This window comes from Letharia columbiana (assembly GCF_014066305.1).
Source record: "Letharia columbiana isolate WasteWater2 chromosome Unknown Sc0000006_s0, whole genome shotgun sequence".
Classification (NCBI taxonomy): domain Eukaryota; kingdom Fungi; phylum Ascomycota; class Lecanoromycetes; order Lecanorales; family Parmeliaceae; genus Letharia; species Letharia columbiana.
In genome coordinates, this window is record NW_023501042.1 from 305,877 (window position 1) to 331,419 (window position 25,543).

At 50.3% G+C, this 25,543-nt stretch overlaps 10 protein-coding genes across 10 annotated transcripts; 4 read left to right on the forward strand and 6 right to left on the reverse strand.

The window, feature by feature from the left end:
- Nucleotides 1-46: 46 nt before the first annotated feature.
- HO173_002804 (uncharacterized protein) lies at nt 47-478 on the forward strand (the record flags this gene model as incomplete). Its single annotated transcript, XM_037304735.1, has 1 exon — nt 47-478. The coding sequence occupies one exon, from the start codon at nt 47-49 to the stop codon at nt 476-478; it is 432 nt and encodes a 143-aa protein (XP_037168228.1).
- Nucleotides 479-4,190: 3,712 nt separating this feature from the next.
- HO173_002805 (uncharacterized protein) lies at nt 4,191-4,664 on the reverse strand (the record flags this gene model as incomplete). The annotated part of the gene is made up of 2 exons (XM_037304736.1): nt 4,191-4,363; nt 4,655-4,664. The coding sequence occupies 2 exons, from the start codon at nt 4,662-4,664 to the stop codon at nt 4,191-4,193; spliced, it is 183 nt and encodes a 60-aa protein (XP_037168229.1).
- Nucleotides 4,665-6,320: 1,656 nt separating this feature from the next.
- On the reverse strand, nt 6,321-10,448 carry HO173_002806 (uncharacterized protein; the record flags this gene model as incomplete). The annotated part of the gene is made up of 3 exons (XM_037304737.1): nt 6,321-6,508; nt 6,560-9,245; nt 9,303-10,448. The coding sequence occupies 3 exons, from the start codon at nt 10,446-10,448 to the stop codon at nt 6,321-6,323; spliced, it is 4,020 nt and encodes a 1,339-aa protein (XP_037168230.1).
- A 1,047-nt stretch (nt 10,449-11,495) lies between these two features.
- HO173_002807 (uncharacterized protein) lies at nt 11,496-12,746 on the reverse strand (the record flags this gene model as incomplete). The annotated part of the gene is made up of 5 exons (XM_037304738.1): nt 11,496-11,639; nt 11,775-12,200; nt 12,265-12,363; nt 12,417-12,566; nt 12,621-12,746. The coding sequence occupies 5 exons, from the start codon at nt 12,744-12,746 to the stop codon at nt 11,496-11,498; spliced, it is 945 nt and encodes a 314-aa protein (XP_037168231.1).
- A 255-nt stretch (nt 12,747-13,001) lies between these two features.
- HO173_002808 (uncharacterized protein) lies at nt 13,002-13,865 on the reverse strand (the record flags this gene model as incomplete). The annotated part of the gene is made up of 1 exon (XM_037304739.1): nt 13,002-13,865. The coding sequence occupies one exon, from the start codon at nt 13,863-13,865 to the stop codon at nt 13,002-13,004; it is 864 nt and encodes a 287-aa protein (XP_037168232.1).
- Nucleotides 13,866-14,539: 674 nt separating this feature from the next.
- On the reverse strand, nt 14,540-15,355 carry HO173_002809 (uncharacterized protein; the record flags this gene model as incomplete). The annotated part of the gene is made up of 1 exon (XM_037304740.1): nt 14,540-15,355. One exon carries the CDS (start codon nt 15,353-15,355, stop codon nt 14,540-14,542), a length of 816 nt encoding a protein of 271 aa, XP_037168233.1.
- A 173-nt stretch (nt 15,356-15,528) lies between these two features.
- HO173_002810 (uncharacterized protein) lies at nt 15,529-16,887 on the forward strand (the record flags this gene model as incomplete). Its single annotated transcript, XM_037304741.1, has 1 exon — nt 15,529-16,887. The coding sequence occupies one exon, from the start codon at nt 15,529-15,531 to the stop codon at nt 16,885-16,887; it is 1,359 nt and encodes a 452-aa protein (XP_037168234.1).
- A 1,533-nt stretch (nt 16,888-18,420) lies between these two features.
- On the reverse strand, nt 18,421-19,672 carry HO173_002811 (uncharacterized protein; the record flags this gene model as incomplete). The annotated part of the gene is made up of 3 exons (XM_037304742.1): nt 18,421-18,736; nt 18,793-19,182; nt 19,248-19,672. The coding sequence occupies 3 exons, from the start codon at nt 19,670-19,672 to the stop codon at nt 18,421-18,423; spliced, it is 1,131 nt and encodes a 376-aa protein (XP_037168235.1).
- A 2,800-nt stretch (nt 19,673-22,472) lies between these two features.
- Nucleotides 22,473-24,226, forward strand: HO173_002812 (uncharacterized protein; the record flags this gene model as incomplete). Its single annotated transcript, XM_037304743.1, has 2 exons — nt 22,473-23,858; nt 23,945-24,226. The coding sequence occupies 2 exons, from the start codon at nt 22,473-22,475 to the stop codon at nt 24,224-24,226; spliced, it is 1,668 nt and encodes a 555-aa protein (XP_037168236.1).
- Nucleotides 24,227-24,393: 167 nt separating this feature from the next.
- Nucleotides 24,394-25,530, forward strand: HO173_002813 (uncharacterized protein; the record flags this gene model as incomplete). Its single annotated transcript, XM_037304744.1, has 2 exons — nt 24,394-24,459; nt 25,228-25,530. The coding sequence occupies 2 exons, from the start codon at nt 24,394-24,396 to the stop codon at nt 25,528-25,530; spliced, it is 369 nt and encodes a 122-aa protein (XP_037168237.1).
- Between the last annotated feature and the right edge of the window lie 13 nt (nt 25,531-25,543).

Genomic DNA, 25,543 nt, shown 5'->3' on the forward strand with positions numbered 1-25,543 from the left:
CGTCTCAGAATCCAAACACTAATTCCCTTCCCCGGTACCAAAAACCATGGCCACTCGAGCACTACAAGGACACCTGCAGACCTCACTCAAGCCTCCACCTGCTACCACCCACTCAACAGCGACTGGCATCCATAAACCGTGTCTGAACGCGATGACCTCATCTGGCTCGCTCGGCGGCTGCACCGAGATCGGTATTCGATCTTATTGGAACTTGTCTCGTACCGTGTGCGGCGAGTTGAAGGTAGGCTGGATGCAGGGGAACACACGTGTGAACGATTCTCACAAGGGGAGTCTCACGAGGGATGAAGCATGGCTGCACGTGGCAAAACGGAATGGAAGAGATGAGCTCGCACGATTGGGTCGACGGGCAGTGAGATGGATCGGGAAAGCAGGATGCTGGGTTAATAAGGGAGACGGCAAACTGCGTGAACTGGGACAGAACAAAAGCGTGCCGATTAGCGTGTGCAGGAAGGTCTAACATTGGCCGACCTACGTGGATTACCGGATACGGCAAGGTGGACTCGATGGTACCTGATCGGGTTAGGCGCCATCTGGCGGAATAGCGAGGACGTGATTATTTAAACGCCTCGATATTCCCTCGCTGCTTCTTCGCCATATTCACCCTTTGAGTAACACACTGCTCGGACCCTCTTCTTCAACCCGTCACCGAATCTTCGAGATCCGGTAAGTAGCTCTTCCACTCCAACCTTGGTATTGCAGAACGCTAACAAGTCCGGGTGAGACTCATGATATCCACTATTCGATGAGGTGAACATCTACAAATGGAAGTAAGACATGGTGCTCGTCGAGCTGGCGTTTCGATCAACACTTTGGTCCCTTTCCAGTCCTCTGTGATATCCTCCCTTCGCCTTGATCCCCACTGCGTTGGGGTAGCAGAACGGCTAGTCTGTTGCTTGTCGAAGGGTTGGCCGCACACGTTTGAACAGCTCACCCACCATTGAATTATAGCTAGTATTATCCGACTTACTTGCAACTCTTAGCATAACCAAAGTTATGGTGGACCAACAGCGCTTTGTACTCTCCCACTTTCCTGAATCTAAGATCAATTGACGCTCTGGTGGGCTAGGGTTGTCAATCCCAACCGTCAGCAGTGAAAACACACTTCCGCCAGCCTTCTGGGGCTAGGCACCAAAGAGCCAAAAGTGAATGCATTGAGGACAGACGGGGCCGTTGAATAGTGGCAACACCAAGTCGTCTCAGATGCTCGCACACCATTTTGCCAGCTCCTCATCCGTAGCTCCAAACATTGGAAAAACCCTCCCCATAGATTCCAGATCGTTTCGCCTCCCTTGCCTTCTACTTACGTTTGGCAGATATCGGTCGGCTTGCCTGCGCCACTTTGAGTCGAAAGGACTCTCGCACGAACCGAGGCATCTCTCAGACGTCGACTTGAACCTCTGTCACGAGATTTTCAAGCGTTCGGATGTCCACTTGGAATGATGTCGAACATTCCAGACAGTGCTTCTGCTTCTTACATTCAATGCAAGGCAATCTATTGGCATGGCTTAAACGACATCGAAGAGCTTGCGCGAAAATTGAATCGCGGAAGCGATCAACAAGGTGAGGGCAGAGTTCTGGAACTTCCATTCGAATCAAGGTTATGTCCCAATTCTTAAGCAGCCGCAGCGTGTATTTGATCTGTAAGAGGAGTTCACCTGCGACAATGTTGGCCGTGACCACACTCTCAAGACTTGTCTCTGGAAGATGCCTGGCGAATCTGTCAGACAACCTCTCCAGATTGATCTTATAGGGTCTTCCAAGCCGGTAATTCCTCATGAGTAGTTGCGCATGTTCGTATCGTATATGGAAATCATATCCAATCGACACCACCCATTTACTCGAAAACATTCTGTTTCATCAAAATACCGCCAGCGCTGGCTCGGATCTCCATTCTGATCGACGGGGTGGAACATTGAGCAATAATGGCAAAGCCGCCAGTCTGGAAGATCTTTCTCCAAATTTTTCAAGAAGCGTGTCTTCTCGATGGTGTGACTTTCCAAACGTAAGGAACGCAGGCCCTGGCCTCCCAGGATCTTCAGCATCGAACGGCTGCAAAGGGCGAGAGAGGCTGCAGCATCGGAAGGTAAAAAGGTGGCGCTGATGTACTGTAGGATTTCCAGAGGCAGCACATGAAGTGATGAATCTTTGTTGTTGATGGTCTTGACCTGGACATCTCGCCATGTGGTGGGGATTCTTGAGAGGCAAGAGCCCATGTTGCACGCTTATTGGTTGGCTTTTATGGTCCTTGATGGACTCATGGTTAGAATTTGTGGGTGGAAATGGCGCTACTAGCGACAATGCTCATAGGGCTAGGGCTCATGTGATTGGACTTAAGATTAGCGATGTGATATTACATGCAAGCAAATGCTTTACAGTATTACCGTATGTCAGGCCTCTAGAGCATTACAGCATGTAATTCGTGAAATGCGCTTAGTAATCCAAATGTAGGCCTTCTGATTGGCCAAATCCATAGTCTTGGCAATATCTTGCGGAGAAAATTTTCAAAACCTACCATTTCTTCATCAATTGCCTCCCACCAAGCTGACGATGATGTGGGGCCTGACTACGAGGTAGACGCGTTGTTGGAAGCTCCATAGCTCCCATGGCTCCTGACGTACCTCGGATCTGTATAGCCTCATTTCTTGACTCGCAAGAGTACCCTCGTAGGACTAGATTACACGGAAATGGTACCTCTCAAAGGTGGATTAGGCCAAATTTTAAATACCTACTAGTGCCCTACTAGCGTGCCGTCGACCAATTGCTTTGGTATTTCCTGTAATTACTGAAAGTTATTACTAAGGCTTTTGGTCCTCGTACTTAAGATAGCCTCTACCGTTTCTTGGCATCCCGTGTAAAACTTCCGCAAGCTTTTGGCTAATCGGTTTGATCCGTTGGGGGCTAGATCGGAGACGCGGCTGGTTCATAAAGTAATGTATCAGCGCATAAAGCACACGATTATTTACTATCACCAAGATATATACGAGAGGTAAGGTAGTCCCAGATGAAGCTGTGATGATTCTTTTTCTTTCCATAGTCACTGAGGCTGCAGATATACTGAGTGAGTCTCTGATTACTCACATCTATCGGCCGTGCACATACCTACTTGCTTTTCTTAATGTATCATCTTGGTGATCGGAATGATTGGAAGGTTATGAGGTAGGGTAATGGTCCCCGCTTCATTTCGACAATTGACTGGAGCATTGGAAAGTGCAAGCGGCTTTCTTTGCTTTCCAGTTACAAAATGTATATACTAAAGTATGCTCTTTCCTTGTCTTACCTCTACTCTCTCCATCTTCGCCTCGTCCCAATTTCAGCAACCAGCAGAACGGTACTGCAACGCCATCGGTGAGCTCACCCTAATTGCCCTCGACCTGATCGCGCGCACTCTCCCCTATGGTCCCCACGTGTTCGAAAATTGACTGCCAGCGGAGAGACCGAGCACCCTTGACCTCATTTTCCAGGGCCAGCATCAATACTCAAACCCTAGACAATACTAGCATTGAAACGGTACGCAATGTCACAGGGGACGGGGATTAAAACTTTGGTATATAAGCGGGCTGGAAAGACGTCGCTATACGTTGATGTTTACATCCCCTTCGGCATCAAGCTCGGCGAGAAGAAACCTATTGATAATGAGCTACCCTAACATACACAGAGATCAAACTTGATATGTTTAAAGCGCTACTCATCCACCGTGGTGGCCACGTGATGTTTACGTATTAGGAAGTCAACCCCAAACATATCGAACTCCTTCTTGCCGACGGCTTTCTCCCGGTGAGTATTAATAACCGCCTCTGTCCTAAAATCAACATCCTCAACGGCCCAATAAACGACGTCTGTAAGGCTCTGCATAGGACACGCTTCCAGCTATCATCCTTAGCCTCACAGCTTACGCCAGGCCTCGAGGTGAATGGCGAGAAAGTCGTAGCAGTGGGTTAGTCATCGGGCGGACTCTTGGCCTCGACAATTGCGTAGACCGCGCCGCAACGGGGCTGCAGAGCCCCGGAGCCTGTATTGGCCTTTTATTGTCCCATAGATTATGAGAATTACTGCAAGCGTTTCTTGGCAACTTCTTTCCTCTTTCCTCCACCAGCAGGAATGCTCACATCTGAAATAGGGTGGAAACCTCCCAACTACCCTCAACCTTGCATCTCTTCTCCCAGCGAATCCTATGACGTCCTCGAAGGCATCCAGGATGAACCAGTAAGCATATCTCCTCTCTCGTTATCTCCAAACATGCCCACTTCCATGACGCTAGAGTAGATGTCGGGTTTGATCCAGGCGCCAGGGACGAGGACAAATCTCGGTTTGGTCATGTTCAGCAGCTTTGGTTGCTGGTAACCTGAAATGTGAGTGTCCTAATCAGGCTTGTCAAAACGTGAGGTAGGACATTTAGTTGTGTTAATCTAAGAGTGCTACGGAGGAAAGAGCGATCTATGTAATCAGGTATTACATGAACGCGGATTTCGAGATAGTGCTCAAACAAGAAGAGGGAAAAGGTCTGTGACTCGCCAATCGTTGCCTGGTACAAGGATCGGGGTACAAAACCAGTCCAATTTTCCGAGCGATTGGGAAAGGGTACAGACTGCTGCTTGAAGAACTTATTGCATGTACTGCCGGCAAATCAATGTACGTCTCAACATGATTCTACTTCCTTGGCTTTGACGTGATGGGAGACTTTGCGTTTGCGAAGTCATTCATCCTGTTGCAGAGTAAAGTGACACTACTCCGTTCTTATGCTATGAAGAGCACTTAATCTCCTGGGTCCTATGATATTTGTACTCTGACTGGTTCAGCTGGCCTTCGGTTTGCCACTTGTGCGGGATTGGAACAAGATGATAAATTGGTGTCCCAATCGAATGGAGGAGCGAATCCATGCGGGCAGCGGCAATCTCAATCCTTCATACGGGAATGCTTTCACACAGGCTGACGTGCTCTCTACATCCAGACTGGAGTAATTGAATCCGATCTATGCCATCTCCACTGTGATATATTCCTATTACTCAAAGCTGACCTCGATGCCCAGATCTCTTCCCGGTTAATCGAGGGTCCCCAAACAAAAGAACAGTCTATAGCAAAATCGCTTTTGGCTGCACGGGGACTCCGTAGGCTTGGTCATCGCGGGCAGGCAAGTCCTATTCCCCAACTCCTCTATCCCTGAAAGTAACGAAACCCCCACCAGCAACTCCGTAGCCTCGACAATAGTCTACCTGTTCTACCATCTTAATCTCGAGCCCCAACGCACCGAGGAAACCCGCGAGGAATTACACAGCATAAATTCAATCTACCCGAAGACTCTCCACCATTCAGACAGCGCGATCAACGACATCCCGCACCTGCATCCTTCAGTACCAACAAACGGCTATCGCGAAAACCCTCCCCCAGGCGTCGCAACCGCAGGGCGCTTCGTCCCCGGCAACGCTACGATCGTGGCGCCGAGACATACCACGGGTCGTCGTTCATACGTCCTTTCCCTTCCTTCCCTTAAACCCCCGCAACAGCCCCAAGTACACAAAAAGAAAGGGAAACGAGACTCTGACCAAAACAAAAACTCCACTCTCCACTCCCCAGCGTCGAAAATTTCTCTGTCCGTGCCTCCGAAACCATCGTACTCTACCGCGACAAAGGGTCGCCGACAAACGCGCCTCCGCACCCTTCAGCATCGGTCTTTTTCAGCTGGCGCGAGGAAGAAAGGAATCAGTCGCTCGCGGAGCCGTGGTCCGTGACGGCGCTACTGGTGCGCAAGTACCTTACGATGTCACGTTTGCGTCAGGGGGGAGGATTGGAAGCAGGGTGTTTGGCGGGATACGATGGACGAGTTTACGGCCGCGGCTGGTTTCACGCCGAGGGGAAGGGTTACTCACATATTTCTCTGATACAGAATCTTTACGCATGGGATCTCGTACCGCTCTTCAGGCGACTCGTGCGTTCAGACGAATTCATAATTAGTCTCACGGAGGCGTCAAGCAAATTCGATGCGATTCTCTTCTCTATCTAATAGATGATCCAGCACGTCGGCCGTAGCAGATACACACATAGTATGGTAGGTATTATGGACAGTAAATGGAGCCTCCTCTTCCTCCTCCTCCTATAACATCAGAGAGCCATCAAAAAAGTAAACTCTAACCAGAAGCGTTGCAGATAAAAGCACTCTGCCTGTTTCTCCTCGCCATCCCATGTCCGGTCATGCGATATAGCTTCCTGAGGAAGGCGGGTGATATCAGGGATATCCCACACGTCGCTGCCCGGACGCTTCGCAATATTACTACTGCCCTCGCTTGTCTCCTCGGCTCTCAAGGTCACGCCAGCACCCACTCGCTCCCTCTCTTGATGAATTTATCCAGCATGATGCCGATGTCTGTCAAGATGAACCTGCACACGATGAAGCCAAAGAATTCTGCGGCGTGTCGCGCGCTCAATTCGAGCCCAATATGGGTTTGCGAGGAATGCTTTAGTCCTGGATCCTCCACTTGACGGATGATTTGATCTATACCTCAGATTAGTACTGAACAGTAAGGTTGGCGCGTTTCTTGCTTACCCAGAACCTGTGCAGCATCGCATAGCCTCGCAAGCGCACCCATGTAGCTTGGGTTTGGACCCACACACTGGACTTGGTTGACATCACGCTTGGGGAACCTCGGATTTGGTGCCGAAGTCATAGGTATGGACCTTAACGTTGGGGCTTCCTTATTACCGTCCCTAGTCACGTTGTTCGAGCTCACCGATGGCAGACCTGGACCCAAAGAATTTTTGTTTCGCAATTTTCGCCATGACAGGTAATTTTTGCTGCTGGCGTTTGTAGTCTTAGATGCCAATGCCTCTGGATAGGCTGTCTCATCTCCAGCCCCAAAGAATTTGAATAGCTGAGCCGCGCCTTGCACTCCAACATCGCTACCAAGCTTCTTGGATAGATTGGCATGGACTTGTTCCATAACAGTCTCGAAGATCTCCATCTCATCCTTCACAGCATTCGCATCCAAATTGTCGACCTTCCCAAGCTTGAGTAATGCAGCAGTCAAAAAATCGCAGTTTGAAACCTTCTCCTCCACATTCTTCAGCTTGATGTTCTTGACCCTCCATATGTCTCGAGGGACGAAAAGCTTGGTAGAAATGTAACCGCCTCTCGGGTGAGCAATCGTCTGGTAGATGGAGCGGAGAAACCAGAATGGTCGGAGTAACGCTGACTCAGGACAAGGCTCAAGTGGTAGAGGAGCATGATTGGCGGAAGGATTCGGAGAGCCGGGTGTGTCGGGAGAGTGGATATCATTGTCGAAAAGGTATGGGCCACTCATCGGTTGCCCTTTGATGATAAAACTCGCCTCCATGGGTGTTGGTAAAACAGGCACGGCTGGTGAAGGGACTCTTTGTTGCTTTGGCGTCGACGACATACTACTAAGAGAAGCGTTCGATGATGCGTCATGTGTCTCTGGAACAACGACACTCAAGTTTTTGTTTCGTAGACTGGACGAGGAGAAGTTCTTTCTCAGCCCTATTGCAGCTTTGCTAGCGAAACGGGCAGGTGATGCCGGCATAGATGTTACACTGTTATCGCTATCTGCTGAGGTCACTCTGGTTAGAGCAGAAGCAGTAGATGTAGTCTGATCAGTGGTATCGGATCCAGGAAACGGCGATGAGCCTTTGCGGCTGCTTGGTAGTGTTGCTGGAGATGGCACTGGGTTGAAAGCAAGGCTTGGCAAAAGCTGCTGGGATTCTGGCACAAGAAGCGCGGATCTTGGTGGCTCGGCTACTGCTGGAGTGGGAATCATTCGAGGTGCAGAGGGGGCCGGCTGCGTCCTGGGGGCTTCAGATTCAGACGTGTCTGAGTGTTTCGCGTGCGTCTCAATCTTCAGCGGCTTCCGTTTCATGCCCGACAGCCTGCGCTCTCGGACGCCTGGACTTGTGTTCCTGGAGACTAAACTTGGAGGTCTTATCGTAGTACCGTTCTGTTGCTGAGAGATTTTGGGGGATGCCGACAATGGAGGAGGCGGAAGAGCACTCGAGGGTGGAGGGTGCAGTGGCGGCGGCAATGGATTCTCTTTTAGCTGCGCCGCCATCGATGGCAGTATAGAAGCTTCAGCAACGGTTGACAGTGAGGTTCCCGCTGACGTAGGGTTCGAGCCAAACGAACTAACCCATGTCCTCCCAGAAAACCCGCTGGAGTCTGATTGACGTGGAAGAGCGGACTTAGTCTGAAGGTCATATTCATCATCCATGAAATAGTCCCTGGTCATTTCTTCCAGCATTCGCTCTTCCTCATCATCTTCTTCGTCGTTGTATTCCAACTCAATGCTGTCTCTCGCGGTCTGAAGTCGTTCTTTTTCTCTCTCTTTGGCTCGGGAGATCGCAGCCTCTCGTTCAGCTTCACGGACATCCTCTTTGGCTAGCTCAACGTTTCTAGTCGCATGAGACAGGGCTCCGGACTCTTCAAAAGGGTACTCAGGATCGTTCATCAGCTGCTCGTCATAGTCTCCCTCATCATCGGGCTCAAATCCATCATCGTAGGCTGCCTCCACTGCTGCATCGAGGGCTGCATCAAATTCTGCCTCCGTTTGACCGCTTGCGGGTCGTATGTGCTTTCTCCTGAGACCTACGGATGACCTCCGCGAATGCACAGATGAAGCTGAAGAGCCGCTCGATTCGTTGATGGTGTTAAGCCAAGACGTATGTTCTCCATTGTCCTGGCGAATAGAGTCTGACGGATTAGAATCCTCGTCTGGTGCAGATTGCGCTGATACATCTGTAGATGACTGCGTAGTATTCCCTTTTACAGGAGCTGGCGATAGAGGACGTCGCGGCGACAGGGGAGGCGGCATATACTCTTGGTAAACTGCTGTACCAGAATCTAAGTGAGTCTCGTCGATGGTCTCCTGGCCTACATATCTTGCTCGTAGCGGTCGCTGGTCCTGCATTCGACTCGAAGTCTGAATATCTCTGCCCTCTACCATGTAGGCGGTTGTCTGTAATGACTGTCGTCTTGGGGGTATGTTGGCCAATTGGCCAAGATGCGGTAACTTTTCCCTGCGTTTCTCTTCGTTGCCGAGAGGTGCTACCGTTGATGTTCCCAAGGTTGTCTCTCCATCGTCAGTGTCCGTGACTACTGACAACCGCTCGGAGTCTTTCGAGTCTCTTTCCGGAGGACGCTGTGGCAGAGTTTTGCCATCTGCAGTGCGATACGCTGCGTCAGTGCCCCGTAGCTCAGCGATACGCGCTTCATACGTATTGCGCTTCAACGAATATTAGCGTGGCTTTCCGCTTTGATTTATGGATGGCCATCAACTTACAACAGCATCCAGCTTCTGCCGATCTTCAAGGCCCGAGCTTCTGATCATCACCTTTTGTAGCAAAGCACAAGCATCTTGGTACGCATTCATGGCTCCTTCGAAATTTGAGTGCTGATCAAGGGTGACTGCATGGTGTGCCTTTTGCAAAGCTTTAGACAACATGGCCTTCTGCGAAGGCGCCTTGCGCTTTTGCACTCTATCAGCGCGAGCACGGTTGTCAGAGGCTGAACTCTCCCCCTCGGTGGTGCCACTACCCTTGTTACTGTCGTCTCTATGCCGATAATGCCCATTTTGCGAGATTCGACGAGACGCATGCTTGAGCCGAGATGCAGTGCGTGGAGAGTAGACGGATTCGGGAGGGCCAGGCGATCCAGGGCTTGTGGAATTGTCGATGATTATCGGCGAGGGTTTGTTGGCTCTAGGAGAATGCGAGGGCGCCGGCCGCTTCATTCCCACCATCGATTTCGTAGGAGAGCGAGAGCTCCACCCGTTCCCGAAATAGTCGCGCTGGGCCGAGGTGTGGTTTAACGGTGAAAGTATGTCAGCTGTCGCAGGAGTAACTGTGGCGACTGTTGACGGCGAATCCGCTGCGTCAACAGCCTGAGACAGGGATGATAGTGTGACGATAGGAGGTAGTATTGGCGGTGGGTTCGAAGGTGGTGACATCTTTGCTAACGCTGGAGGGCTTTTCTGCGGGGATGGTCGTCCTCTGGTAGAAAATGTTGCATTGGGAGATGGCGTCTGGCCGCCCGCAAAGCCACCAAAGGAACCAAATGATTCGGAAAGTCTCTTTGAAAAGCTGCTCCGTCTATTGTGCGCAGAGTTTTTGCTTGAGGCCGTGGATTGAGACCATCTATTCAGATTACCCACGCCTTCTCGAAAGCCATTCCCACTATCTGGCCGAGTATATAAAGCGCTAGACCTTCGCTTGGTATTTTCTGGAGACAGAGTACGACGTGTAAGATTTGCGGTTATCGTATTCGCTTCGTTAGGGCTCTGCGATCTCAGACCTGTGACGGGTGGGTGTGCACCGTTCCGTGCGGTGACTGAGGAGGCACGCTGTACAGTGATGACGGAGGAAGATGATGCTGAGTTGGGCCTGGAACCCTGTCGCTGGTGTGTAGATGGTTTGGCCAACGATGCCATACCAATCACGAGTAGTGTCTGACCTCAAATGGAATGTAGTATTTCACAATACTTTAGACGCCGGACAAGAATATCGAGGGGAGGTCCCACAGCGAAGACAGCGCGTAAGCTGGCATGCAAATGGCTCCTGTAGTATAACAACGGAGATGCCGGTTTCTTCTGATCGATCTTCCGATTATAGCGATACGTAACTCTGATTGGCCTGCCAGCTTTTGACTTCCTCCGCCTCAAACCATTTTCTCACTTTGATCCGATCATTTCCCTTCCATTATACCGATATAAACAGTTTGTATATTGTTTATATCGTTGTGATATCTCAATAAACGGTTGAGTCGTGTTGTAGTTCGAGGGAAGGCTCCAGGAGAATATTGGTACAGTAAGCTCTCCGTGCCGCGAGATGTACCTATACACAATTGCCGAAGTCGAGTGGTATTGTCGGTGGAGGGGGAGGCGGCGCAGGAGAGGCGTGTTGCCACTTGAATTGCGGGAGGTATCAATAGGCTGTACGTCGATTGTCCACAAGTGATGGATCGGGAAGGATTATATTGGTCGAGCGGTTGGCTGCATGACCATTTCGACCTTTCACGAGACCGCAGCGCCAGGGGAGAGGCACTTCGGCCAAGGGGTGGTGCTCTGTCGGTAGAAGGCGGATCTTTGTAGGGGGAAGCGCCGGAGAAATAGGGTGATAAATTGGCAAGAAGAGAAACACGCGGATGTATTCTATACAGACTGAGGATGAGAGGGAAGGGTCGAGGGGATATGGTTTTGTGGTTTTCCTCGCTGTCGCTCTACGTTGAGTTGGGTCCGCACGCTTAATTCCCCCCTGGGAAGCCCCACCCCTGCCAAGTCTGAGCGTCGATCTTCGCATGGAGGCACGCTTGCATTTGGTGCGAGCGCTGTCCGTGCTCTTCTCCTGTTCCTGTTTACTTGCTCAACATTGCCGTGTGCTTACTTACAACCCTTGAGAGACACGCCAAGGCCATCAGCAAGCTTAATTAATCGTCTATACCTATATGTATTCAATCATGACATCGCAAAGCCAAACTATCACGGATTGAAATTATCAACAGGCGCCTCATCTTTCACAAGTTCCCACACCTTGTCAACCCTCTTCGCGATACTCTCGTCTAATGGCCCATCCTCGATCGCCCTAAGCGTTTCTGCGAGCTGCGACCCTCGAGTCGCTCCGATCTGCGTAGGGATTTCGGGGTCAGCATACATTGCAAGAGGAATGCTTGAGCCTCGAAACAGTGTCTACTCTGCAGACATGTTTCATGCCGCCAGATGTGCTTCAGAAGAGGGGATATGGGCTGCGAAGATACATACGATGATACCATCGCCATGCTCAGCGCTCAGCTTCGAGTTGTACATCACCCATCGATAGGCCAACGCAGCCTTGGACACACGAGCCTCATTGGCAATCGCGTCCCACTCAGATAATGCCTCGAGCAGCGACGGTTTGGTGTATTTCTCATTATACAGCTTTCCCAGAAAGGAAGTCGGATCCCATCGGCCTTGACCGCCGCCTGTATTGAGTGTCTGAGCGTCTTTCACGAGGAATCCACCAGCCAGAGGAGAATACGCATAGAAAGCGATGTTGAGTTCTCGAAGGAGTGGGAAAAGCGTCGTGTCATAGTGGCGAGCGACGGGGTTGTAATTCCCCTGGAAGACCGTCGGCAGAACGTATCCTTTCGACTTGGCATAGTCGTATACCTTCCTCACATCTTCCGGCTTGAAATTCGAGAGACCGAACTTTGGAACACGTAAGCTTCAGAGCTGGACTCTGTCTTACATTGTACCAGGCAAATAGACCTACGTGCTTATATTTGCCCGACGCATAGACCAATTGCATACCATCGACTGTCTGTTCAATCGGAGTGTAGGGGTCCGGAGAATGCACGAAATAGGTTTCGACCTTTACAGAAGACGTCAGCGGCCTTCGAAACTGGTCCAGGAGGTCAGAAATACGCTGTTGACACCCAGATCTTCGAAACTCTGCTTCGCAGCTGCCAATATTGATGCTTTGGTCCCAGAACCTTTGGCAAATCCTGGGGATTTCGTATGAATGGTGAAGCTTGAGGTTGCGCCTAGCTCTTTCAGCGCTCTCTCACTTCCTTCCTGTGGGCTCATGTAGTCAGCTCCTGTCCTCGAAATTTGAAGATGCACCCTTACATATCGGTTGGCCGTATCAAGGTCCTTGACATTGTACTTTTTGAGGAGATCGAGGAACTCTTGACTGGCCTCCGTGGGCAATGAGCCAAACGACGCCGTACCAAATAGTACCTTCACATGGGACATGATTTTGAGATGGCAATGTTTGAAGGAATTGCACCTGAAGTTGTTGGATTTAAATCACCATGCCCTCTTTCAACCTCGGCACTAAAGATAGGAAGTTAATTCCGCAGCTTCGGCTATTCGCGGCGGAGAGAAAATCCCTCACCACACAACCAACCATTGTTCGAATAGAAGGCATGGCTTTCGGAAAATGAAGAAATTACGGGCAATAGCCTACGAACTGGTTCTTGAGTGGAGCTTGGTCTCCTCAGACTTACTTCATTCGACTATCTGGCAGCCTCGCGATGATGTGGCCATGCCGGCGTGCGCTTTCTCGGCAGCTTTCACACTGCAGAAGGGATCTTCCCGGCCAACCACGATCAAAGTCTTGGCTGTCACGTTGTCCAGATCGTCAACTAGGTAAGTAGGCCTCTTCCTGTCGGCCGCACGTTGATGTTTCAGACCCCAAGGAGAAGGCATGTTTTGCATCGTCTCTAGCATCTTCGCCCCAAATTTCGTTGGATTGGCGAAGTAGAACGGCAAAATGCCATTCAATTCATCTTGCATCTTCTCATCCGTGTCCGCTTTGAATGTTTGTAGCCGTTCCAGAGCAGCGCTGTACACCGGATCGTCTTTTCTCTTCATCGCAAACTCGATATATGTAGCCGAATCGTCGAACCCTTGCAGCTCGTGGTCAAGCAGCACCAACTTATCTACGTGAGAAGGATACTGCTGAGCATACCCTAATGCAATGCTGCCACCATTGGAATGTCCCAGCAGGAGCATACTGCCCAGCTTGAGGTATTGACGCAGAATCTCAAGATCATCGACCATGTGCTTCGAGCTCATCTCTAAGGTATCAAGGGGACGGCTGGACGGCGGTGTGCCGCGTGGAGTGAAATAGAGGATCTTGAATGAGTCGTGGAGAGGAGCTAGGCCATTCGAAAGGTAGGATGGGCCAATCCCCCAGCCAGGGACTTGACATATTACGAGTGAAGGACCGGTCCCGAAGATCGTGTATGTGAGGTTGTTGTAGCCAGTAGAGAAGTTATGCAGACCAGGCGAGAGTGGATCTGTGTCGAGGTGCGTCGACTCCCTTGTGCTGTTGGTGTAAGCAATTGCTGCTCTGAAGGAGGCTGACATCGCGCCGGCTCTGTGGTTCCAACAGACTTATGAATGCTATCCCACAGACCTGGCGCTCCTTTATAACATTTCTGCAGAAGCCAATGGGCTCTAAATCGGATCACCATGTCTCATATTGCGAATGCTAAACCTACAGGCTTTCTGTTTAAAGGTACTCACTGCATTGACCGATTTGTCAAGTGGATCAGTGCTTACGTCCATGCTTACCTCTCGCGCCACCATAATTTTGCGGATACCAAGTGGATTGAATAATAGGGCTCAGTGAAGCTAGCAATACAGTCAGACAAAGACTCATCACATTCTGCTTTCGCATCATCGGTGATTCCGTATTTTTTCGCACACTCATTTCTCTGTCTCGACGATTTTACAAATTTCACTGGATTGATTCGCATTTCAGAAATTACAGGATCGAGCGGTATGTTCTTGCAATGTAAACCATCATCACTTTGGAAAGCTACTGGCAAGTAGATAGCCATGCCATACGCTTCATTAAGAGGTAATTACTTGGACCACACATCACTAGATTGAGCAGATTGTCAGATCTTGATCATTATTTTGCGCCGTCTGAACGATTCGATGCCATGTCTGACTGGAGTCCTTCCACCCAGTAACATTGGAGCAAACAAACAAACAAGTTCCTACCCCAGCCATCAATCCATCGTGACATGCCTTTGCTAAAGGCTCAGATCCTCCATGAACTCGGCCAGCTCATCGCGGGAGACGGTGCCATCCCGCAACATCTCCCGCAAATGAGCAGCCATATGCATCGGCGGTGGGTCCTGGTTCGAGAGATCCAGGCTGAAGTCGAAAGCTCTGCCGGCGCATAGCGTCCGCTGCTCCCTCGGCAGCGGAACGCTCCGATCGACGGCCCTCTTCATCTCGTCTACGATCCTCTCAACCACGTCCGCCCACTCGTTCCAGACACCGCTCAGCGCTCGGTCTGACGTGTTTTGGGCATCTGCGGCGGCGGCGGGAAGGGCCGGTCGTGCGGGATATGACGCAAGTTGTCTGACGAAGTCGAGGTAGTCGTCGTATGACACGTCCACTTCTTCCATCTGATCGATTATCCCGCCAAGGACGTTCTCGGCACTGTCTGCCCACTCGTTCCATAACCACATGATCTCTTTTGCGGCATCGGCGTAGGTATAGTCGTCGCCCATGCAGAGGATGTCGTCTGTGTTCCACCTCTGCCTTCTCGGCAGATTTGGAGATGGGGAAGTGGCTGAACTGTGCGAGTTCTGGGTTTGACTCATTTCGTTGTGGGTGGATGCTGTGGGGTGTGGTTGGAGGACGCTTGATAATTTGGAGGGAGCAAGACTGGACGGTGGTGATTTGTGTTGGGACAGGGCGTGAATAAAGGTGTCGTTGCTGGAGTGTGGAAGACTTGCGAACTTGGGAGGAAGCAGGAACAAAGGTGTTGTTGCTGGAGTGTTGAAGGCATGCAACCGCAATGAGATCTGCGGTCCCATCGCCGAGATCTGCGTTCCCATCGCCCTGTATCCTATCGAACAAAGACATTACTTCTACACAGTGTCTTCGTTTTACGTACACGATAACACATTACTTCATTCAACACTCAACAAGGTGCCTACTCCTATCCTACCAAACGTCGAAGAAACCTCCAGCTTTCAAAATTCCATCCTCAAAGTTCTTAGCAGCCACCATGCAAACGCAACAGAACAGAAGCAAACAGCCACCAACCAGCTTCCACCCCTCCAATCCGACCATGGACCGAAACCCGAGCTCCAGATATGGCAACCCACTGACATTCAACGTCGCCGTCATGTTCCTCTTCTACATCCTCAGCGTCAGCCTATGCCTATCAAGCTTCTCGACTTGCATCTGCGTCATCTTCAACCCCGTCGGTACCATCCGCACCATCACCAATTATCTCTTCTATGCCCTTGGCTTGAGCATCTTGTTGACTCTTCTGTTCGTCGCTCTGACTGGGGTCTGCTTCGACAACGAAGCCTCGCCAGAGTCACGGAGCATCCAGGAAATCGTCGGTGAGACGCTGGTTCCGGAAGAGGTACCAGCCTCACAGGATGTTTCCGATGCCGCGCCCATTCAAGAGGCACATCACGAGGTGTCTGCACCACAGCAGACCGTCGATGCCACACCCATCCAAGAGGCACACCGCGAAGGCTCAGCACCACAGGGGGTCCTCGAAACCACGCTGACTCAGAAAGCATACCGTGAGGTCTCGGTTCAGCCTACGCCCCGCCTTTCTGACTGTGCAGCTCTACTTGCGCACCAAGCCGAGTGTGAACGGCTGAGACGTGCCCTTCGACCTCCTTTCATTGAGGCGCAAGCGACGGCAATACACCGTCTGACTGACGCTGATACGTGCGTCGCCAACCCCGCTGCTCGCGACGATGGGGCTCCTCCTTTCACGTCTGCAGCTAGTACTTCGCGGCAAACGGCCTTGGAAGACGATCATGAGAAGGGGCAAATCGCTATCGCGAAGACCGTGGACGGGGTCCCTCGCTTCTGTGAGGAAATATTAGCTTCACCAGAGGAGATGAGCGATGCAGGTGAGCAGAATGAGAACGCGCTCAAGGCAAGAGCTGTTAACCACACCGAGGCAGCTGGCCAAACCAAAGCCGCCGACAACGTCATCACCGCTCGCGAGTCTAAGAAGATCGAAAAATGGATAAGCCAGACCAACTTGGCTAACACTCACACAGTCAAAGCCTGCTGTGGCACGCTGAAGGGAGTCGATGCCAATGACGTGGACATCGATGAGGAAATACCTGAGATCATGGTGTGGAGATGTAACGATGGCGGCGCTCTGTCAGACACCCGGAGCCTGAGTCAAGACTCAAGTTTTCAGAAGGCGCTACGCGGGTACATGGGAAAGAGACTGGATCATGGAGGGAGGCAGAGCAGATCGGGCAATTCTACCCCGAGCTTGGGATTGAGTGCGGAATCTGAGTTTCAAGGCTGGGTTCGCGAGATGTTCACGCTAGAAAAGGTTGGGAAGAGAAAGGCCGGGGAGAAGAGGAGAGCGCGTAGTGCCTAGGGTTGGTGATGGAGTAGAACAAGGGTGTTTGAGGGATCGCTAGGGCCTCAGTATCTGTGCGTGGGGCTGTCGGAGGAATCCTTTGCTGTGGAGTGTGGCTCTGACCTAGGAGACCCAGGGGCAGCGGGTAACCACATCTTCTTGGCCATAGTCACTAGAACAACGCGAGGTAAATTCCTAACGCCTCGAACGTATTGCAGGATTGACCGCAGCTGCTCGGCGTACTGCAGAAATCTTTGTGTGCAGGTTTGCAGAGGATCTTTTCCATTTCCCTTTGTTCCTGTCTTGTGAATGTTAACTTCTAGGAAGGAGTTGCAGCGTACCTCTCGAGCCAAGTGTTCACATCCTGGCGTAGCTCTTCGATGTTGGGATTGATCTTGCTAGGCCAGCCACAGAAGATTCCCTTTGAAGTCGGCTATGGCGAGATTTTGGCCACGCAAGGCAGCTAGAACCGGCTTTGCGTCGGAGGGAATTTCCGTTGACGATATGTTGGAAGTTGATGCCACGAACAACAAAGAATAAGGATGGGACCCTCCTTGTGACTGAGGGGAAATGGACGGGGTTTAGGTCCTGGTGATTGTGGGAAGATAATATTCTAAAATTGCGAAATGTTACGAGGGGGACGTTTAAATAATTTTCTCTTCATGTTACCGTGTATAACGCCGTAGGTCAATTGGAATCGCCTATTAACACTTGGAAGATGTGGAAAATCTCTTCCGATATTGGTTAAAGCTGCAATTTATTAGAAGATATCTTATCTACAGACGCACGGCTTTGACTATAGACTTCAATAATTGAAGAGTGAAGGAATATCTACCTACCAAAGTTGGAAGTAATATCCGACTCATGGGACAGGCGAGATGCCATGGTCAGGCCCATCAGCTTCAATCCTTTCCATAGCAGTGGCGCACGAAGCCGTTAGCATACCGCCGTTATGGTTTCTCACCGAATGCCCCACCAAGCAATATGCCGATGAGATGAAAAATTCCAAAAGTGACCTCCCCCTTCCTTCTCCAATACTATCCCCACAAGCTGATCAGATGCCTCACCTCAGGCCCATCCACATAAGTAGGTCAAAAGAACACAAGGATCCCGCTTCGCCGCACGGCAAGAAGACTGGCACCGATAGGCCAATCCGCGTCGTACGAGTATATTGGCGAACCGGGCCCGTAGGAGAGCAGACGCAAATCAGTTTGAAAATGCCACAGAGGCCGTGGGAAGATGAGAGAGATGACGAGGAGTATCAAATGGGCAGAGTACAGGACGCAGCTTTTGCTGAATGGAGTCAAATTATCAGGATTGAGATCATGCTCTATCTCTGATGTGAAAAACCATGGATCCGAATGAATGCAAGCTCTATCTATCCGCTGTCGCTGCGCCCAACAAGGAGTACTATTAGTTGGGGCTTGAAAGAACAAGAAGGAACGCATGCTGATACTAAAGGAGTGTCTGAGTGTCTTTCCCGGAAATTAAACTCCCCAACGTCCGTGCATCCGTTTTCTCATAATGCCTCCCACCCGCATTTCCCTCCCCTCACTTCTTAGGTTTTTTCGCAACCTTTCCCTTCCCTTTCCCTTTCCCAGACACTTCTTCCCCTGATGGGCTAGAACTAGACTCTAGCGACCTCCCCTTGCCTTTCCCGGTTGCTTCGTGGCTGGTGCTTTCATCGGGAGGTGACGAAGCTTCTGGGGATTGAATTTCAGGCGAGTTTAGGTGAGTATATTGACTAAATAGATCCTGGGTGCGCTGGGGTGTATCTGGCGCTCTGGCCTGGCTTGGACCTGCGGTGACTCCCACTGATAATTTTGCCAATTCTCGGGTTGCTGCTGGAACAGCGTTTGAAGGAATTCTATTGCCATTGTAAGCATATCCTCCTCTCCATCAATAGAAGATAGGCCAACTAACTCGCCCTCTATGATGGTTGGAAATCGCAAGACTCCTATTCTGGAACACTTGTCATACAGAAAATGAGCTTTGGCTTCGAAAAACGTTTTATGCCTACGCTCATTTATGAAATGAGCCACCATCTGGCAGAGCTTGTGTTCCGGGTTTGCCAAATTCTTGAAGACGGAGCTTTTGGCTATGATGGCCGGCGAAGCATCATAATCGTAATGTCGACAGACTATTTGCGCAGTGTCGAATTCGGTAATTCGGTTATCTCCAGCGTCTACACAGCAATGCATGATGGCGTGAATAAGGTAGAGCTGTTCATCCCGTAAGGTTTGAAAATTCAACCCCGGTTTGCCTTGGGCCCAATCCTTGTGACCCCATGGCAAAGATGTCATCCTCCCTTGGCTGTATGGCAGCAAACCCACCAGTCAGCAAGAGTCTCGTCCACACAGAATCACATTCGCACTTACAATCCATCCAGTTCGTCAGCTCCAAATCTGGCTACCGGATTCCTCTCTAGATAAGTTTGAAACAGATCAGAAACCTGCTTCCTCAAGTAGTCTTTATTCGAGTCCGTCAACTCGTCGAGTTTTTTGTTCAAGCTCTGATCCGGGTTCTCTATTCTCTTGTACAGCGAGTAATTGTTGTCCGGGGGTTCGCGTCTGCCGTAACAGACGCATACTATGCCTAGGACTTCTTCTCGATTTAACGATCTCCCACGAAACTCGAAAAAATTGTAGCTGGCGAAGGCGATAATGAATATGGGGATGGACATTTTCGATCCACCAAACACTGGCATATCGCCACTGCTCAGAGACTGCATGACGTGTAATACTGATGTTCCACTTGAAGGCCCAACTACTGCCGTGGGCTTAGGGGCTAGTCGGTCTGACATTTTGAGCTGAGTTATATCTTGAGCAAGGAATGAGCTGTCGGGCTTTGATGAGAGCCTGGTAAAGGATGATGATGTGCAGGTCTTTGACGATGAGAGGGTCGAGAGTATCGTATGGGTAGGTGAAAGAACGTCCTAAAGGTGTCTTATGAGGTGTGTGTGGTCGATGGAAGAACGTAATGAAATGGTGTGTTGAAGGTATGCGCAGAAGGTGTGTGATGCGGAGTATCAAAAGAAAGATGGCATATGGGGAGAAGGTCAGCTTTTATAGAACAAGATGGATCCCTTTCATCCTTCCCCTGGCGCTTGCTCGATGTTCCGAATATACCATCGGGATCCTGAGACAGAGCGCAGACCCCGAGGCCACCATGACCGAAGCCAAGGGCGTCCAAATGGTTGGCTATGGTTCTTACAGAGACCGCACTGTCCGAGATCTGAGGCATGTTTGAGCCTCTGACGTTGCAAGAGCGTTTCTCAGCATACGGACGACAGCAAAGCACCAACATCATTGGTGACAAAGAGGATGTTGAATATCTTGGAGGTTTCATCTTGCGCAGCCACAGAGGCCACCATGTCCGAAGCCAAGGGCGTCCAAATGGTTGGCTATGGTTCTTACAGAGACCGCACTGTCCGAGATCTGAGGCATGTTTGAGCCTCTGACGTTGCAAGAGCGTTTCTCAGCTACGGACGACAGCAAAGCACCAACATCATTGGTGACAAAGAGGATGTTGAATATTTTGGGTTTCATCTTGCGCAGCCACAGAGGCCACCATGTCCGAAGCCAAGGGCGTCCAAATGGTTGGCTATGATGCTCACAAAGACAGCACTGTCGGAGATCTGAGGCATGTTTGAGCCTCTGACGTTGCAAGAGCATTTCTCAGCATACGGACGGCAGCAAAGCACCAACATCATTGGTGACAAAGAGAATGATGACATCTTGGATGTTTCCATCTTTGTTTGAGCCTTTGAGGTCTGTAGGAGGGATGTGTCTTCATCGAAGGTGGTCGACCAAGGCAAAACCGTTCCAGCTGCCTAATTGTTTTACCGATGAATGTTTCTGATGGTTGCTCGCTTGTTTGACGGGAAATGCGCCGCGTCTGAATTCAGCAAGTGTCGTCTCTGGTGGCAATTTGTTTCAGGCACTTATGCCCTTTTTCTAAATTCTTGGCATGTCAAGCACCACAGCCAAGCGTTTCAATCGCGATGTTTTAAGTCTAGAGTTGTGAGAAACGCTCTGCAACGTCAGAGACCCAAACACCTCAGACCTCGGATACCGACACCACTCTAGGCTTCGAAAGAGGTAGCTTCCGCCTCTATTAGCTCATCTCACTCTTACTCTCTTATGTCACAGGTCCATGGCTTACTTACTACTGGAGTAATTTCATCTGCGGCCAGGCACATACGTGGTAGGGTCCTCAAAAACATGTAAACTGAAGTATTGAATCTGATAGGCGCTCGCCTAGTGCGCAAGCGAGCTATCGGCTGCTGCCAAGCGCAGCAAGTTCTCCACAGCTAAAGTAAAGTATCAAGCATGACTGAGCAGCGCCCATTTGATATCCTTCGAGCGCATCACCAGGATCTCCTCCTGCTATGCTAGTGATGATGGATTCGGAGTTCCGACTAGGTATCGCTGTATGGGATGATCTTTAGATCTTTAGTCTAACGTTAGAGGCTCGAGCGGCGGTCACCCTAGAGCTAATAGGGGCAGATTCCGGGGTACATTTCGTATTGCTTGGCATCTTCGCTTAATTGCTTTCCCCACCTAAATTTGTATGTAGTCAGCAAAGTTCCATGACCCAACCTCTCAGGTAATTTGGGGTTTATTACGTGCTCTTTGGTCTCTAGAACAACAACATACAATTTTATCACTAGCACATTGAGGTGGGTTGAATTGCTAGCAAATCTAGTAAGGGGGAGCATTGCAGTGAAATTTGGGTATTTGCATCGGGAGGCGTTCTTGTATTCAACTATACTTATGATTTTCCGTGGTTGCTGATAGGAAAAACTCTGGTAATTCTCAAATGATTGACCCGTTTACAAGGGAGTGTTACCGGTGATTAAAGGGCGGAATATGTGTATTCAAGTGCAATGATGTCTACAACAATATCCCGGGTTTCAAGTCGAGATGAAACTCTAGAGGCTTGAGGGAGCCGGCGCCTTTCCCGCGGCCATCGTAAGGTACTCTATGATTGGACGAAAACTAGACCGTAAGGCGTTAGCTTCGGGACAGACCGCTGTCTGCAAGAAGAAGCTTGGGAACTCTGGTTCTTCCTCCCCATGCTCTTCGTTCGACGTTGTGCTTCAGGTTATGATCTCAAACCTTCAAATGCTGCCGTGTTGCTCACGAATTGGTCTGGCATCTTCTGCAAGATGACTGGGGGCTCAAGAGGCCCAAAGTACTGATCGAGAGGGGTCACGATGTTTGGAAATTTGGCTGCTCTCAGTTGGTGTACTTCTCATTTCGCCCCTTCATTTCAGCTGCAGCTTCGAAGTAAAGGAAGTCCAATCGGTCTGCGATGTGACCCGCTATCTTGCATATTATATTTTACAGCATGCGCGGATTGTCTGTCTCATATTACAGGCTCTTGGAACAAATCCGAGCCAAGGCTTCATTTCTTTTTTGATAGGCGTGAATTTGCTGTAGGGTTCAGCGTATCATTGCAGTGTCGACAAGGAAACAGGCTCGGGGCCGAGCTAGTGTTAATGGTGGTCTGAGTTTCATGCCACAGATGTGTACTCCTAACATTTGGCTTACACTCTCGTCTCGCCCTTTTCTGCCTTTTCCTACTCATCTTACAATCCAATGTTGCTACAGAGCTGTACTGCTCATGACTTGAAATTTGCAGCTATATTGGAAGATATCCACATGGATGACATGCAGGAGATGTGGGAGTCGCTAACGAGTTCCACTCCAGCTGCCCGCCGAGATGACAAGAACGATCCACGAGAGCCACCACCTCCGGCAACCCCTCTCGAATTTCCCCGCTGTGAGCCTTCGAAGCTTCCAGTCACTGAGTCCGGTGTGTCAAATGACCTTGTCAAGCTATTCAGCAGTACTCTCAGAACCGGCCCAACGGCAAAGCACCTCCAAGCTTTGAATGTCAGTCTAGCAAACGAGCTCTCCTTAGAGCAAGTCGTCCCTACAGACTTCATTCCACATTCCTCCTGGTCAAAATATCCTGCAGCAAGTGAACCTTCGGAGTCATCCCAAGCCGCATTGTCAAGGTCAAAATCATTGAGTAACGGAGCACCAATCCCGGGAAAAGACGAATTCTTCGTCCGAGTAAAGGAACTTTTACATAGCAATGAGGATGCCTTTTGTGCCATTCAACGCAAGCCTCCTCTTCCAAATCGTCAGCCTGCCCGCATCGTTCACTTTCGCAAGTTCTGGGAAGGCTTGCTTCTGGTGGCTGAGCATTGGGATACCAGTCTTGACAAGTACTCGGACAGCAAACATACAGAGAGCAAGTCTGCTATGGATGTAGATGAGCTACGTTCAGAAGCAACCGAGGCTGGGCCGAAAATGGAGACAGACAAGGGTGGAGAACTAAAGAAGACGTATACAGGACATCGCACGGGGACGGGCCGAGACATGCCAGGCAAATACCGCGAGGACACAGCCTTCGCCTTTGTCGAGACACTCACCTGGGCTTTTTGTTGCAGGCTAGAGCAACCCCATTCACAACAGAGACTCAACTTACAAGGCACCATCATCCCCATTCTACACGCAGCATCAGTCCATCGCGTGCCAGAAGATGTCCGAGAAGCGAGGAGAGGGGTGGCAGAGGGGCCGATGTTAGGTGTTTTCTGCAGAGAGCAAACCTCATTTCGTGGCCTTGACGAAGTTGAAGGTGAAGGAAAGCAGGAGATCTTGGATTTGCTTCGAGAGACTGGCTTGATGTTGATGCTGGCTCAGAAACGAGCGAGAGAAGGAAAGGAGGAAGAGGTGCCAGGTAAGGGCAAATGGTGGGCAAACGCACCTCGGTGGGGTGGTGGCGCTGGCGGTGAGCTAGGAGTCGCCGACGAAGAAACCACTGGAGACCCCACATCATTCGAATTCTCACGCAAAAGACTGAAGAAGTCGAGCCGCATGGACGCTTGGATGAGTTTGCAACCGCCTTCCAGCATCTGGGAGAGAGGCGTGAGGTATCAACAACTTGGGAAAGATAAGAATAGCGAGTATGACGACGTAAGTGAGGCCAACGGAAGGGCTCAGACTCATCCCGGTACCCGTGTGTGTCCTTGTTGCATGTGATTTACTAATCACCACTCTAGATCTATCTGGTCTCAGCCATCAACCACCACATTTCCATCCTCCACCTTCGCATCCACCAGAAATATATCGACTATCTTCTCAAAACCCCAGATCAATCCAAGGTCTCCAACGCACCGCAGCAGACATGGTATGCACTTGAGATGAAGCGATCAAAATGGTTCGACCTTCTTATCGCGGACGACAGAGTGGAAGCAATGAGAGGCATCTGGGCCATCCTGGGCTGGCAGATGAGAGACATGACGGAAGATACAGACAAAGACGATGTTGGGGGGACTGCCTAAATGTATGACGATTTGGAGGTAAAGCAGTCCTTGACACACGGAGAATGTGAAGCTCACAGCGTTAAGACCAGGAGTGACGCAAGTCGGGGTTCGGTTGGATATTCCAACGTGACCTATGATGAAAGCTAGCCAAGACTATTCGGTTTGGAGGGAATGCCTTATCACTGATGATGATATATGTCTCTGACAGGAAATCCGTTCCCGCTGCCAACAACTCCGAAGGACTGAACCCCGTTCCTAAGACATGCCATCATCTTCAACATCTTCTTTCATTTCGCTTCGAGAGCCTGCTCGATTTGAGTTTCGCAGCGACTACAGAGACAACCCCTTCCTGATGCCATATTCTCTTTCGCTTTCTTCGTGTCTGCTAGCATTTCACGTTCATTCCCCATGGCCATTCACCCATCCCAGGTCACACTCACTTGTGGTGGTCCGTTTTACACATAAAAAATTAGATCCCCAATGATGGTTTCTCGCTTTCACACATCATCCCAGTTCAAGATTCTGCAAACTGAACCGTTCACTCATTTTGCCTCATGTAATGTGAGATTCTTACTTGATTTTTGGCCACATAACATATACTACCTACACAGAGAAGTACAATAGGGTGTGGTGGGCACAACGCCCTGGATCCCAAAACCAGACCACCCTGCCCTGTCTATTCACACTTTCATATACGTGGTCAGAGGATTATCTCGCGACACCGCCGTAAGACTTGACCCTTCTGCGGTTGCAAAGCCTGCCCCAGCATTAGATTGGGTTCAATCTCCGGCGTATGATGCACCACACTCCGAATGGAGAGGTATGGGCAGGCTTTTCCGAAGCTTATTAATGACTTCCATTCTTAGCAAACATGGAAGTACTGCTCATCTAAAAGCTTTTCAGAGCTCCTAATTCCCTTCTGGTTGGAATCGCATTCGGAATCCTGTGGACCACTTGTGGTCCTGGTCCTTATCAGAAGCTGGCAAAGCTACTATACTACCACCATTGACACTGCGCAGCCAAGCAACTATAGGTTGGTTATCTTGAGAGTCTATTCATCAGAAAATCTTCGACCAGCACACGAGTTCAGATCCTTGGACGGCCGCTTCGACGCGGATACTCTTCGTTTGCTACGCAACTCGGCAAAGAACGGAGGGGCTGCAGTGTGTACAACGGCGTCTTCGAAAGCTGAAGGTGCATCGTCAGGCTCGATTACTGTCAGCAGCAAATTCGAAGAGATCATATCGCCGGTTGTGGATCGAGTATGGTGGCAGAAGAATGTAATATACGAGGACCTTCGGCGACTCATCCCGCGCATTTGACCTTCTGATATGG